Raw genomic sequence first — 16,116 nt, forward strand, 5'->3', positions numbered from 1 at the left:
ATCACTATTTAAGTTGCAGGTTTAGCCTGATTCGGTAATTTTCATTCCTGTGATCACGACAGTCGGTCGAAAAGCATTGTCAGCTTCAGGAAGGAAAATCGTTTTGAATATTTTCGTTAGATTCTTTTAATTGCGTTAATTTGAATTTTAATTGTTTTGAATTGATTTTGAATTGTGTTAAATTGATTATTTAATTATTTATATTTTACTTTAATTATTTATATTTTACTTTAATGTACCGGTAAGTTGTCGATTTTTTCGTTTTTTCCGTTTTAATTTCTGGAGGGTATCATACGGAAGTGTTCCACGTACTATATTGAGGTAAACTCCTCTTATTAATTTACTAATATTATTATCAACGTAGAACATATTGAGTATTACAGCTCTGATTCATACTATCTAGACAATCAACAATAAAATATATATTAAAAAACTCCATGTGGTAAAAGAGTGGTTAATTATACATATTAGTAATTTTTAATAAAATTTTGTTTTTCACATTCCACACTTATGATAATCAACTTCCAAAAGGTGTGGAAGATTTACATTCTATGCAACAAAAACCAATGCAACTCACAACCAATTTCTTAATGAAAGGTGACAATGACATTTCCTGCAAAATTCATGGAAATTTCAAGAAAATTCTAAATTTAATGGCACTTTTTTTTTTAGGGGAAAAAAATGTTGAAATTTATAACGTTTATTAAAAAAACTACTTATATCCACAGTATCTTGTTCGTATACTTCCCTAAATGTTTCAGGATTCTGAGTTTTTTCCTGATTTGAATCAATCACAAACATTTTTTTGCCCAAGATGCATTAGTTTATAGACTGACACTTGTATGTGAACATTGCTATAAGAATTGCCAAAAGCTCCCTTCATTGCTATAATAATTAAAGAATAAGGGGAGGAAAAAGCTCCCTTCATTTCAATATATTAAATGCCTTGTTATATTAGTATTAGCCATATGGTGCAAGGAGGCCTAAGGCTTATGCTGCACCAGTCAAAAAATAAACAAATAAAAAATATCCTGAATAACATGCATAAAATTATTTTGTTGTGCCTTTATGGATGAATATCCAATCCTACTTTATTTAATATTCAATTATACTTGAAATATTAAGAAAAGTACATGAATTTGGAATTAAAATAACAAAAAAAGTTAAATACCTTGAGAGCTAGAGTTATGAGAAATATTAGGATATGATAAAGATTTTTGTTCTGATGCACGGGAAGCAACAGATACTGATGTGGAATGATTATGATTCTGCATGGATGATGAGATGAGACTTTGATTCAAAATATCATATCCAGCTCCTGCTGCATACTTCACACCCTTAATGGAAAGCGAAGTTTCTTCATGAGGAGACTAAAAGATATAGTAATGAAGTTTAAGGCTCAAAGCAGAAAAACATAAAAATGATGAAAGGTGAAAAAGATGAAAAACCATAGAATAAATTGAATGCAAAGCAGCATGCAGTGTCATCATACTAATCAATTTAGTGTGTATGACTTAAAGGATATCACAGATGACCTTTAAGTCCTATACAATGATGAATGATAAAATAAATACTTGTTTTTTTTTTTTTATTTTTTTTTTTATTTTAAACAAATAATGCAGCAAAGGCTGGAATTTCAACTGGAAAGTTATATTATTTGCAATCAAGGAAATTAAATATAAGAAAGTTATTATAATTTATATTTACTATAATTATAGTTACTATAATTTATTTATTATTATTATTATTATTATTAGCCATATGGTGCAAGGAAGCCTGAGGCTTATGCTGCACCAACCAAAAAAAATTCCTAAGTTACCCTGAGAGAGAGAGTCAGAAGCAGAAGGGAATCACCAAGAAAGAAAAGAATGATGATATCCAGCTCAGGACCCTGGGTGTGTCAAGCTTATACTCAAGATGTGAGCCCCTGGGGTTATAGTTACTAATATTCAAGAGTAATCTGTACTCCTTTTCAGCTAACCTGGTAAATCTACTATGTGTAGGGAAATGGGTATCACCATTGGCTGGCTTCTGGTTTAGCAATGGAAGTAAGGAACAAAATGTATTTGGTTTTTTTTTTTCCTTCATGGTTGTAGTGGTGGGGAGGAACTGCTTCTGTTTTTGCTTAGAGGGTACTTTGTTTTTATGAAGTGATTCTTACATAATGCAAGACCTTGTAGCCTTAACTGCTTTGCATGTAGCCTCTTGTCTGTTCACAAAAAACAAACCTAAAATCAAATCTGAAACAGTTTTCCCCCCCCCTCCTGTAATGACAACATTCCAAAGTTCATTCCCATTAGTGCTAATCTAAGGCACAAGGGAGCCAAGGTTGCCAAGGTAGTGCCACGGTGAATCCAGAAATTCTGTGCAAAAAGTATTAGTGCAATACCTGTTGCGAGAAAATTACATTTCAGAAGTTTGAAACTACTTGAAGTTCTAGAATTTTAACAATCCAACAATTACAGTAAAAGCCCAATGATCTGGCATTTGATTTATCCAGGAAATAAATTAAACTGGCATCTAAGTGATCCCCCACCCTCCTCGAATACTTGGAGGTTTCACTTATAATAATAAAAATTCTGGCAGCATTTGGCCCTCGTGGTCAGCACCATGGTTATGATCACCATCCTTCCACAACACTGGTTGGAAAAAGGCCCAAGAAAATAAATTATGGAACATCCCCATAATCAGAATAATGGCCAAACCTTCAGGTTCTTGCAAGTAAATGCCCAGAGAGCCAGTTCAGTAGCAGACCAAATCAAAATTATCATGGAAGAAAAAGAAATAGATATTGCCTGTATCCAAGAGCCCTACACCCATGGGGGTAGGGTTCAAGGATTTTTTTTTTTTTTTTTTTGTTTTATGAAAACCCCAAATACGAGAGGAATTAGAACCTATAGTACTTAGTACCATGCTTGGGTTGGAGATTGAGAAGATGAAAGAAGATATTTGTTGACATTAGACTTGAACTTCTGTGGACCGTAATTTTCAGGAAATACGTATGAAGGAAGGTTGTTCCAGAAAACAGCACCTGAATGAATAAACGAGGCAGATGAAAAGTTGTTTCTGTGAGTTTGAAGTTGGACAGTAAATGGATGTTGGCTGGTGTTTGGACTGTTTTGAAAGAGAGAGCAGGAATTATAGAAGCCAATTCAGAAGAACAGTGCCCGTGGAAGTACCTGTAGAAAAGGCATGCAGTAGAAACAGTATGTCTATGAGACAGTGAGTGGAGAGACTCTATTAGAGAAGAGTCATTAAGTAACCTAACTGCCCTCTTCTGAATGGAATCTAGAAGCCTAAGAGAAGTTTTGGGGGCACCGCCCCAAATGTGGGAACAATATTCCATGGTAGGGCAGATTTGCGATTTGTACAGAGTGAACAGCTGTTTGGAAGAAAAGTAATGCCGAGAACGAAAGAGAAAGCCACGTTTTTTAGATGCAGAGGAAGCAATATTTGTAATGTGCTTGTGCCAAGAGAGATTAGAAGTCAGGGTAATCCCCAAAAGAGATATATCATTTTGCCTAGAGATCGCAGTGTCGCCAAAGATAAGCATAGGAGCAGAAGAATCCTTTTTGTGAGATATAAGACAAAACAGTTTTAGAAGGATTGAAATCAACTAAGTTGTCTTTGCCCCACTGGAGAATTACCTGGAGATCAGTATTTAAGGAATTGGTAGCAGATATTTAAGAAGTTGAAGCTGATTGAGCAGGGCAAGGTTTCTCAAAATGTAAAGTGGAATGCAATGTGCTAGCATCAGCAAAACTATGGATAGGATTTCCAGTCAATGGAAGAAGGTCATTAATATACAAGAAGAAAAGAGTGAGGGAAAGAACTGAACCTTGGGGGGACAACAGCATTAGTGGTGAAGTTAGAAGACAGACAGCCATCTACCAACACACTCAGTGAGCGAGCAGAGAGAAAACTGGATAACCAATTACAAAAAATAATTGCAAAACCATAATATGGAAGCTTGTTAAGAACTTTATGCCAAACATGATCAAAAGCCTTTGAGATGTCAAGAGCAACTGCTTGTGTTTCACCAAACTTTCCATTGAATTTGTCCCTAAATGGGTAACATAAGACAGAATATCACTAGTGGATCGACACGTATGGAATCCATACTGGTGATCGTTGATCAGACAGAAGGTTTCTAGGAAGTTTAAGAGTTGGCGGTTAATTGATTTCTCCATTACTTTAGAAAGAGTAGAAGTAATTGCAATGGGACGATAATTGGATGGGAGGGATTTGTCACCCTTTTTAGGAACTGGCTGGATATGAGCAAATTTCCAAGCAGAAGGAAAAGCACCTTTGGAATAAGAAAGTGAAAAAAGGTGGCAAAGAACAGGAGTAAGTTCAGGAGCACAGGTTTTCGGAGCAAGTGGAGAAATACCATCAGGACCTGGACCTTTCTTAGCATCAGGATTTGTCAAAATCCTTCTGATATCCTTTTTGGGGAAAGACCACAGGAGACATTGAATGAAGCATGTTGGGAATGGTGGGAGGCTTTTTACCAAGATCATTAATACACGAGTTGGAAGAAAAATGGGATGCTAGTAGGTCAGCTTTATCCTTGGCTGAAATGATAACAAAACCATCTGGTTTTGACAGAGATGAGAGCAGAGAAGGGCAAAAGTTGCAGCCAATAGCTTTGGCAAGTGACCATTATGCTTGGCTACCATTAGGGCAAGAAGCAAGTTTTCTACTCTTAGTCTGTTCAAAATCTAGTTTGGACTGATTAATAACTTCTTTACAATTGTTGCGAGCTTTGGTTCAGCCAGAAAATGAAACTGAAGAACTGGAAACAAGCCAATTACAATATGCAAATTTCTTCTCTTGAATACCCTTAGCACATTTATTGGAAAACCAAGGTTTAGATAAAGGCGAGATTTTAAAGTGGAGTGTGGGATAAAAAGGATTCCATTCCTGCAAGAATAATTTCACTAACACGATCTGAGCAAATGTTGACATCAGAACTTTTGAAACAGTAATCCGACCATGGAAAAGAAGAAAAGAAATCTCGCAGGTCATCCCATTTTGCATTCTTGTAATGCCAAACAATATGAGGCTGGGAATAGCCATGGATAATGGCTCCATTGGAGAAGAGACAATCACCAAGTTGTTATCTGAGGTACCTAAAGGACCACTCACTTTGACCTCATACTTAGAAGGGTGGTTTCTGAGAAAAAGATCAAGCATGTTGGCTGTATGGTTAGGATTGCCCGTGTATCCTTATAGGTAAATGAACAATCTGTGCAAGGTCATTAGTAATTGCAAAAGCCTCAGCATCTTTACCAGCTGTGTCAGTGTGACTAGAAAATGGAAGCCAGCTTGAGTTGTGAACATTAAAATCACCAAGGAAAATTTCCTCACTATTAAGAAAGTTGGACTGGAGAAAGTGCCAAGTTAAAAAGAAAGGAAGTCAAAGAGCTCCAAGTAATTAGAGGAGTTGGGAGAATGGCAGAGACAACAGATGAATTTGACACAATGAGGTAGAGAGATTTTAAGCCAGAGAAGATCGAAAAGAGGAGATTCCAAATTACCAATTCTCTGACAGGGAATGTCGGAATGGACATATGTACAAGTACTATCTTTGAAGTGAAAGGAATCATACAGCAAATAATTTGGGCAACTGATATGAGCAGTAGTTGAATCAACCAATAACTGAGATTCTGTCAGAAAAAGTACATGGGGTTTGGCAGACTGCAAGTGGAAATGGACGTCGTTGAGATTAGAATTGAGACCACGTATATTTGTGAAATGAATTAGGAAGTGTTTGGGAGGTTTAGATCTTTCTGCAGATAAGCTTGCTCTATTAGTTTGACAATTCATGGTGTATTCAATAGTAAGAAAAAAGTATGTATGAAGTAATGAAATTTTTGGATATGGTGTACACATGATAAGAATATACCCAGATCCTTGATATAACATGGCCTCTACAATGCCCCCCTGCATACATACTACTCATACTCCCTCCAGTCACTATCTAGCAGAGTAGAGGTAGCAAGATTATACACTAGCTGATCCGGAAACCTCCTAAAGAGTTACCAATAGGTTTGGTCCGGGTACTAACTAGCAGCCAGCTTGCGAACACCGTTTTAGAGCTGTGCTCTAGAAATGTAAGGAAGATTGGATCTCGCCATGGTGTTCATCATAACCACAAAAGTCATCAGTCATACTGCATAATGGAAGAGATGGCGAAGGGTTGACCGGAACTTAGCTCTGGAGACTAAACATGGGGTCCACCACTTCAAGCCTCCAATAAGCATAGTGGTGGTATTGCACCGGTTGATGAGTCATCTACCACCTAGTATTGCCTGGTAACACAGAGGGGCGGCATTCCTCCATGTAGTGTGGGTGGCACACCTCAACCCCTGCTTACGTTGGTTCACACCTGGGTGGTCACCCACAGTCTGCTTGTGCATGGAGGTTATACCCAGGATTACTAATAGTCCCACCATCGTGAAGGTGTAAGCAGAGGATTTTGCTGTCACAGGCTGTCCAGATTTCACCAAAATTTGGTCCACTTGACTATCCTAGATCATATAGAATTGTTGAGGCCACTACAGACAGCTCGTGGCTGCTTTGATAATAAGAAACCCTAGTTTAATAGCTACTAAAATAAGTAATTTATGGAACCCTTTAGCAGCCTTTCAAATTATCCCCCTCCTGAGGAAGCTTCCATATTATTTCACTATACTGCAAAGCTGAACAAAATATAATATAGGACCAAACTTACAATACTCGTAAACAGCTTTACTATCCTTTACCTTACAGCAAAATCTTGGTTTCTGTGGATGCCAACTGCAGGTTTCCACTATGGCATAGCCACAACTCTGACAGACCTAATTCAGACAGAGCATGCACTCAGAATTGGCACAAGTTGGAAGACTGCATGCATTGCTTCTTCACCATTTAGAGTTTTAAACTAGCCACACAATCTTGCAACTGAAATGTACATTGCACAAAAGTGTGATTGATGTAACAATGGCCACAAATGCCATTGCACAAAAGTTCATAAATTGGAGGGTGCAAGAGGCCTGGACTATGTCCAAATGTAATCACTTCCCAACTGGTTCGTCAGCTAGAGCAGATTCCACCCCCCCCCCCCCAAGGCAAATTGGACTAAATTTACTGAAGCACCGAATTCTACCTTTCAGGGTATCTCCCCACAACATAATAATCAATTATACCCTGATTAACAGGTGTATAAATTTTCTAAACTAATTATAAAGGTCATTGATGCTGGCCTTCAACTGAGGTAAATGCCTGAAGGGAGATGTCACTCCCTGAGAAATAACTATACCCAACTAATAAGACAAAATTGATGTATAAAGTATGTGTCTGATGAATGGCAGAACCTGGAACATCAGTTCGACTCTGCCATGTTTCGCTGTGGTGATAGAGGAGCCTGTAGGTAGAAAAACAGAACTAAACCTGAATGAAACCATTTCGGGTTAAATTAGGGATTCAAATTGAAGGAAATTTTGTTTAGAGTTAGATTTTCTTTAAAAATGGGGGAACCATTTAGAGATGGATAACCTGAAATAGTTAACTACTCAACTGTTTGCAAGAAAAGGAATTATACAGAAAATTACACAATCTTAAAGAAATAGTTATACAAACTGTTTGCATCAAAAGAAATTATACAGAAAATTTACAATATTATACAGATGAAAATATACAAAATTATAGTGATGCAAAATACACAAAATTATAGTGATGCAAAATACACAAAAATGTACAGAATTATAAAAATATACAAAGTTTTTGGGAGGTTTAGATCTTTTCGCAGATAAGCTTGCTCTATTAGTTTGACAATTCATGGTGTATTCAATAGTAAGAAAAAGTGGGGGGGGGGCATGCTGTATGAAAAGAATATACCCAGATCCTTGACATAACGTGGCCTCTATGCCCCCTGCATACACACTACTCGGACTCCCTCCAGTCACTATCTGGTAGAGTAGAGGTATCAAGATTATACACTAGCTGATCCCGAAGTCTCCTAAAGAGTTACCAATAGGTTCGGTTCGGTAAACTAACTAGCGGACAGCCTGCCAACACCATTTTAGAGCTGTACCCTCAAAATGTAAGGAAGATTGGATCTCGCCATGATGTTCATCATAACCTCAAAATTCATCAGTCATGCTGCATGATGGAAGAGATGGGGAAGAGTTGATCGGATCTTAGCTATGGAGACTAAACATGGGTTCCACCACTTCAAGCCTCCCATATACAAAGTGGGGGTACTGCACCAGTTGATGAGAGTCATCTACCACCTAGTATTGTCTGGTAACACAGAGGGGCGGCAATTCTCCATGTGGTGTGGGCACCACACCTCGACCCATGCTTACGTTGGTTCACACCTGGGTGGTCACCCACGGCGTTCTTGTGCATGGAGGTTATACCCAGGATTACCCTAGTCTGCTGATGAGGCTAATGGGACAGTTATACTGTCGTCTGCTGAAGAGGCTAGTGGGAGTCAGAAGTGTTCAAAGCAGCTAAGTGGATTTTCGTATTTATTGATTTGAAATTATTGTTTTTCTAAAACTTTTCATTTAAATTTAGTAGTATACCATTATTTTGTGATTTTCTGATTAATCTGGTGTATTTATTCTTTACCCGGCTTTGTAATTGCATAAAAGTATCGGTAAGGGTATCAAATCCACGTGTTACAAGTTGCAGCTCAGCTGAACGAGAAGTTTTTTAGCCATATTTAGCCGCTTTATTGACCAATTGTTACATCAAATTATTTTCTATAAGTAGCTTATAGATCTAGTCAGGACCCTTAGTTTATTCTGAATTGAGACATCGAGATTTGGAAGTTAATTAATACTTAAGTGTCCATAGATTTACCATTCATAACTTGCCGCCATTGTTATACGACACAACGTTATATCCCGAACTACATAGCGTAAGCTTAGTATAGTATATAATATAATATTGTCAATTAATCAGTAAAATCTATTAATCTTGTTAAACTTCACTGTCAATTAAATTGTACTTTTAACTAAATACATATAACGACTTAGATTACAAATGTAACATAATTAATTAATACATAACTTGATATGGAAGTTATATAAACGGAACTCGTAGATAATATTCGATACTGAAAAATATATATAGCATTATAACTGTGTTGGGATACAAGTTTAGGGTTATAATTTTGTACTGAAATTGAAATTTTATTGAAATTAAATCAAAATCATGACTCAGACCAGAGCAGCAAAGCAAAAGGCTCAAGCTAATGGGAGTGCTGTGGCTCGGAGGAGAACTGGGGGGGGGGGGGCAGCTGCCCTCTGCTTTTTAAAGCCTTTTAAAATGCACTACTTGCATGATGTTTGTGGAGCACTCGAGTACGGGACATGATATTGCCATGGCGGATGTCTTTATGTGTGCGATGTAAGGAGTGTAAGGAAATCAGGCGACAACTCAGCATTGTTATGGGCCTATATGAGAGCTTGAAGGATAGGGTGGATGCCCTCGAAGGATCTAAATTGAGGGGCCCATCAAGCTCTCAGCTGCCCACATCAATGCCAGAGCTTGCACTTGGTCATCATGCAACACAGCGGCAACCCCCAAGGCAGAATGTGCTGATCCCATAGGAACTAGTAGTTGTTGGTGACTCTACTGTAAGGGAAACGGGAAACATGCTTTGTAAAAAGAATAGGTGGAACAGGACTAGGGTATGTCTGCCAGGGGCAAAGGTTGATGTGTAGAGCGGATATCATCTTTTAAGGGCACAAAAGGTGATATAGTTGTACACGTTGACACTAATGATATTAAGAGTAGGAGACCAGCAGAATTACTTAACAAATACATCTGGTGAGTATGGGCTTGGCACACCCAGGGTCCTGAGCTGGATTTCATCATTCTTCCCTCTCTTGGTGATTCCTTTTTACTACTCTCTCTCTCTCTCTCTCTCTCTCTCAGGGTAAGTCAGAATTTTTTTTTTTTTTTTGGCTTGTGCAGCATAAGCCTGTCTTCCTTGCACCAAATGGCTAGTAATAATAATAATAATAAAGTACAGGTCACTGTTGAAAAAAAAGCCATGAATTAGGGTTGAATTTGAAAGTGTCTGCAATTCTGCCCAGACACGATAGGAGGGAGTATATGATGAGAGCCTTGTCGATCAATTTGGCCCTGGAAAGATTGTGCAAGGCTCAAGGAGTGAAATTTTTTTAATCCTGGTCTGTACTTGTTAATAGGAGAGATTGCTTCTACAGGGATGGGATACACTTAAATAGAAAGGGTGCAAGAATATTTGCTGATGCTATCGAGGTAGTGTTAGGTGGGTCAGAAAACTGCTAGATTGGGGAGATACAAGGACTAATAGATTAACAGTAGCCACTAGCAGAGGTGAAACTGATTCTTGCACTGCTTCTATTGGAATGAGCAGAAGCCTGGAAAACAAGATGCAGGATATTTCAGAGACTGCTGGGATTCACTGCGGTACAAGTAAACACATGGGTTGTGTTAGGGTAGCTAAGAATAGGAACAGGTGCATGTATACTTGCGTGTACACCAATGCTAGGAGTTTGGTAAATAAATTTGATGAATTTGAGGTATTGCTCAAAACATCAAAGGCAGATATTGTTGGGATATCAGAGACGTGGTGTCACACAGATATAAGGAATGCAGAACTGGAATTTGGGGTGTACAACGTCTACAGAAAGGATAGACAAGATAGTAAGGGAGGAGAGGTTATGCTATTAGTTAAGAAACACATAAAATCCAAGGAAGTGAAGCCAGTCGACATCGCTGGACAGTGCAGTGTCGAGTCAGTTTGGTGTGACATAAGCATTGGAAGATCAAAATTGAGAGTAGGAGTGTGCTATAGATCTAATGACTCTGATGAGTATAATAAGAAACTGTACAGGGAAATAGAGTGGGCCAGTAAATCAGAGAGTCTTATAATGGGAGATTTTAATTTCCTAGATATTGACTGGAATTTGTGGGTTGGTCATTCACACACCAGCAAGGCTTTGGTGGATTTATTGGATGATTGTTTTCTACATCAGCATGTTCAGGAGGCAAATAGAGGGAGTAATACTCTTGATCTGATTATCAGTAGTGATTCTTCATGCATTAAGAATCTGCAGATAAAGGAACCACTAGGTGGCAGTGATCACAGTGTGCTGAAGTGGGATTTATTGAAAGAGGTAACTACCATCGGGGTAAAGGAAATGTTTTTGCTTTCATAAAGGCGACTACAATGGTCTGAGACAGTATTTAAATTCTATACAGTGGGACCAATTGATGATGTTACCAACAGCAAATTCAAAATGGGAAGCATTCAAAGAACTTATCTTGGAAGCTATTAGGCTTTACATACCAACTAAGAAATATTGTTCAAGGTTTAGGCCTAAATGATGTCAGATGAACTAATGAGACTTATGGCAGAGAAGAAAAATGCATGGGATACATATAAATTAACATGTGACACAGAAGCCTATGTTAGATATAAGCTGGTCTGTAACCAAGTTACAAAGAAGGTTAGGCAGGCAAAGGCAGATTACGAGAAATCTTTGGCAAAGGGGGAGGCAAAGAAAAACAGCAAAGAGTTCTTTACTTATGTAAACTCTAAAAGGAAGGACATGAATCAGATTGGTCCACTTGATATCGATGGTTCAACTGTTCATGATCGTGCTCAGGTAGCTAACAAACTAAATGAATATTTTGCATCGACATTCACACATGAGGAGTTATTTGGTGAGGGGAATGCCAGAGGTGTATTCAATTCTGGCAGTAAGCTAGATAATCTTGTAATAACTAAGAGTAAAGTGGAGGAGAAATTGTTGAAGATAAACACAAGAAAGGCACCTGGGGTGGATGGGATCTATCCAGTTATATTTAAAGAGGCAGCAAAGGAAATAATCAAACCCTTAACCATAATTATGAGAGCTTCATTGGACTCAGGGGAGGTACCCATTGACTGGAGATGTGCAAATGTGACCCCAATTCACAAAGAAGGATCAAAGGCTGACACAAGTAATTATAGACCTGTGAGTTTAACTTCTGTTCCAGGAAAATTAATGGAGGCACTGATTAAAGAAGCACTGCAGTATCATCTAGACAAGACATCAGTTATAGCTCGGACACAGCATGGTTTTGTTAAGGGAAAGTCTTGCCTGACCAATTTGATTGGATACTATGATGCAGTCACAAAAGAACTGGATGCAGGGAATAACTTTGGTATTATATATTTGGATCTTAGAAAGGCTTTTGATACTGTTGCACATGGAGGACTGCTGCACAAATTGGAGCAGTATGGCATTGGAGGCAAATTGCTACTATGGATAAAGGGATGGCTGAGGGGGAGAAGACAGAGAGTTGTAATCAATGGACACTGCTCATTGTGGACTAATGTTATTAGTGGAGTACCTCAGGGTTCAGTCTTGTTGCCCTTATCTGTACTGCTGGAACGAGTACAGATAAGGGCAACAAGATTAGTGAATGGAACAAAGGGTTGCTCTTATGAAGAAAGGCTTAAGTTTTGCAAATTACAGTGTCTGGAGACTAAGCACTGGCAAGGTGATCTGATAGAGGTGTATAAAGCCTTGAATTGTTTGAGTATGCTCAATGCCAATGGGATTCTTCCTCTTGCTCAGAATAATCACCTGAGTGGGCATAAATTCAAATTGAGGAAAGACAGATATAGGATAGATGTGTGAAAATTTGCCTTTAGCCAGCGGGTAGTTGGTTAGTTGTTGGAACAGCCTTCCATCCCTTGTTGTGGAAGTTGATAGCCTAAATAAATTTAAGGCTCAGCTGGACAGGTATTTTGAACGAACGGAGGGGTGAAATGGGAGTGGTTTTTTTTTTTTTTTTTTTTTGGCTGATGCTGCATAAGTTTGCTTTCTTGCATCATAAGCCTCTACTAATGCTAAAAAAATGACTATACCATATTAAGGACAAAAAGTAATAGTCAGGATAGGACAAGGTGATACTGAAAGTGCAGAGTTAGGAAGAGGTTGCAAGACAAGGGTGTGTCTGTCCCGGGTATTATTTAATATGCATATATACAAGGTTCGGAGATTTGTATTCACCCAGAAGTACACTGTTTAAAAAAAATTAAGAGAACACATAGAAAAACGTGGTGTAACTCGTGCAGTTTGCAATGAAACAGGACAAAATTTGGTATGGTGGAGTACTTAGCAAGAAACTTTGGATAGGTATAAAGGATATTTACAGAGGTTGTATAAAAATCACCAAAAAAGGTTTTGTTACATAAGTCGATACAAGATGCTCAATAATATGGTCACATGACATCAGCATGACATGTGATCCCCTCCAATGGCTAAACAGGCCTGACAGCAGTGGACCATGCTCGATATAAGAGTGTTTATAAGATTCTGTGGAACAAATCACATTATTCCACGAGAGCAGGCCTTAACTCACCAAGTGGCCAAGGAGTTGGTTGTTGTTATTTGGTTTTTAGGAGCATTAGCAACTAAGGCCATTAGCAACTATTGTTCCGTATTTGGTGGTGACTGGCCCGAACCCCGGTCTAATCAAGAAGCGTGTGCTACGCACTCCAAGGAGTTGGCTGCTGGTGTGGAATGTGATGACGAAGGGCATCCTATACATGTTTGATTGGATTTAACTCTGGTGACAGTGCTGGCCATGGCAGTTTTTCAATATCTTCAGTCTCCACCACTTGAGCTCCTAGATGCAGTGGTATTCTTGTGCATGAAATTAAAATCTGGGCCAACTGCACTACTAAAAATTTGAACATAGGGTTTGAGGATCTGTTCTCGGTACCCCTATCAAAAACATGAAGAGGGGTGTGGCCTTTGATCATTATTCCATCCTATCTGAGAAAGGGACACTGTAAGTGTCCCTTTCTCTGATGTTGGAGGAATGGTATCACATTCCTTGTTGTCTCTAGATGATATAACATCTAGAAATTGCTTGTAGGCTAGAAAGAGACTCATCAGAAAATAGAACTGTACCTCCATTTGTCAGGGCTCCAAGTCACGTGCTCATGGCACTAGCTTTGATGAGCTCAGCAGTGCTTTGGAGTTAATGGGATTTTTTTTTTTTTTTTTTTGTACTTTGTTGCAGCTTCCAGGGTTTCCCCTATATGCCACTGTAGCTTCTGAAGGTGAGATTAATGGGATACAAACCACTGGCTTCTTTGCATAGAGTCCACTTGAATGAGCATCTTTAAGACAGACCTGGTTGGAAATGTTTTCACCTGTGGCCGCAGAAGCCTTAAGAGGGCTGAACACAGGACATTGTAGGGTTCCATCTCGTTGTTAGTGCCAGATAGTGATCTGTTCTGATTGATGTAGTCCTCAAGCGACCTTGGCCAGCTCTTTTTGTAATGGTTCCTGTCGGCTCAAAATGCTTCCATAGTGCCGAGACAACGCCGCATAACACATTAAGCCAACATACCGCTTACACCTGTGATGCCTGGTTTCAAGTCATCCAACATCCCATCATCTCAAAGAATCATCTAAATGACAATGAATGACATCTTGAGTACTGCAGATGTAGCTATCTCACCGAGAATGCCAAAAAACAAGAATGAACTGATGTGGTCGCTACCTGTGTTTTTATACGCATGAATAATTTGCATGATGTGTGGCTCTGTAAGGTGGGAGATCGATTTCTCTTATATTAAATATTATACAGGGCATCTCAAAAATATTGGTACAAATCTTTAGGAGAGGTAGGTAACATCTAAAGGAATGTGAATCGCATAGGAACCCATAACCGGAAACGTCACGGGAAAGTAGTAGCAGAGGCATAAGAAGCAGAAATGACACAAGACAGTAATTAGTGGCAAACATTTATTTGACATAATATTAACAATGGAGTATGAGATGGATGCATTTCATAATGTTACACCAGATGCTCGAAGGTTCCACCATGAGACGCGATGCATGCGTGACACCAACGCAGCATGGATTGGCATACACGGTTGAACACACCTGGAGTTTCTTTCACAGTAGTAGCAGCAGCGCAGACGAGTCTCGCCACAGGCAATTCATACAAGATAGATTTGAGGGCCCCCCACAGAGAGAAATCAAGGCTCGATAAATCAGGTGAGCGTGGGGGCCAGGCAACGAGTTCACCACGGCCAATCCATCGATGCCCAAAATGCCTGTTCAAATGGTCACGAACACACCTTCCATAATGGAAAGATGCCCCATCATGTTGAAACCAAATGTGGCATATCGCATTTGCTGAAACATCATCAAGTAACCCTGGTAGAACTCATTCAAGAAAGATCCGATATTTAGCGGAATTCATGCGGGATAGTAACAGGTATGGGCTGACTAAGCAGTCACCGACCATACCTGTCCACACATTTATTGCGAAGCGATGTTGTGCCGCATGGGGGCACACACCGTGTGGGTTGTCGTGAGCCCACACGAGCATTGTGCTGATTGAATAACCCTTCCCGAGTGAAATAAGCCTCATCCGTGAACAAAACATAGGCTGGAAAATTCAAGTCTTGAACACTTTCTTGGAGAAACCACTGCGCAAAAGCCACACGTCCAGGATGATCTTGGGGGAGCAGTAACTGAACCCTTTGGAGGTGAAAAGGGTGTGAAGAATCGTCATGCCAGACACGCTGTACACTGCAACAAGACACTCCTAAGGCAGAGGCAATGGCACATGTACTGGTAGTAGGATTATTCTGGATGGCATTCAACACACTTTTTTCCATGACGGGAGTTAGTGACAAATGTGGTCTGCCCGCACTACTCCTGTTACCTCTAAATGACCTATAATCGCACAAATTTTGATGCACACGCGCAAACAAATGGTGGTCCACTACATGTCTGTCTGACTGGGAAGCGTTCTCCATAAATTCATTGAGTGGCTCGTCCATTGCCCTCTGCTAATCCATACATTAGGTGCATGTCTGCCAGCTCACAGTTCATATATCGATGCATGCTCTTCGTGCGACGACTACCGTGCCGTCTACTGACTTATGGTGACGTTTCCGGTTATGGGTTCCTATGTGATTCACATTCCTTTAGATGTTACCTACCTCCCCTAAACGTTTGTACCAATATTTTTGAGACACCCTGTATATATTTTTATTACATTAAATATTATAGCCCTATTATATCAAATATTCACCTTCAGCTACACTGC

General features: G+C 39.2%; 1 protein-coding gene across 1 annotated transcript in view; it reads right to left on the reverse strand.

Moving 5' to 3' along the window:
- Positions 1 to 16,116, reverse strand: part of LOC150081819 (RIMS-binding protein 2-like) — a 1,020,459-nt gene that overhangs the window by 840,439 nt on the left and 163,904 nt on the right. Inside the window, exon 6 of the mRNA XM_090380329.1 lies at positions 1,172 to 1,370. Within this exon, the coding sequence (XP_090236455.1) occupies positions 1,172 to 1,370 (199 nt within the window). The remainder of the gene's footprint in view (positions 1 to 1,171; positions 1,371 to 16,116) is intronic.

The sequence above is a fragment of the Mastigoproctus giganteus genome, chromosome 8 (assembly GCF_048544385.1).
Source record: "Mastigoproctus giganteus isolate SK-2022 chromosome 8, ASM4854438v1, whole genome shotgun sequence".
Taxonomy (NCBI): Eukaryota; Metazoa; Arthropoda; class Arachnida; order Uropygi; family Thelyphonidae; genus Mastigoproctus; species Mastigoproctus giganteus.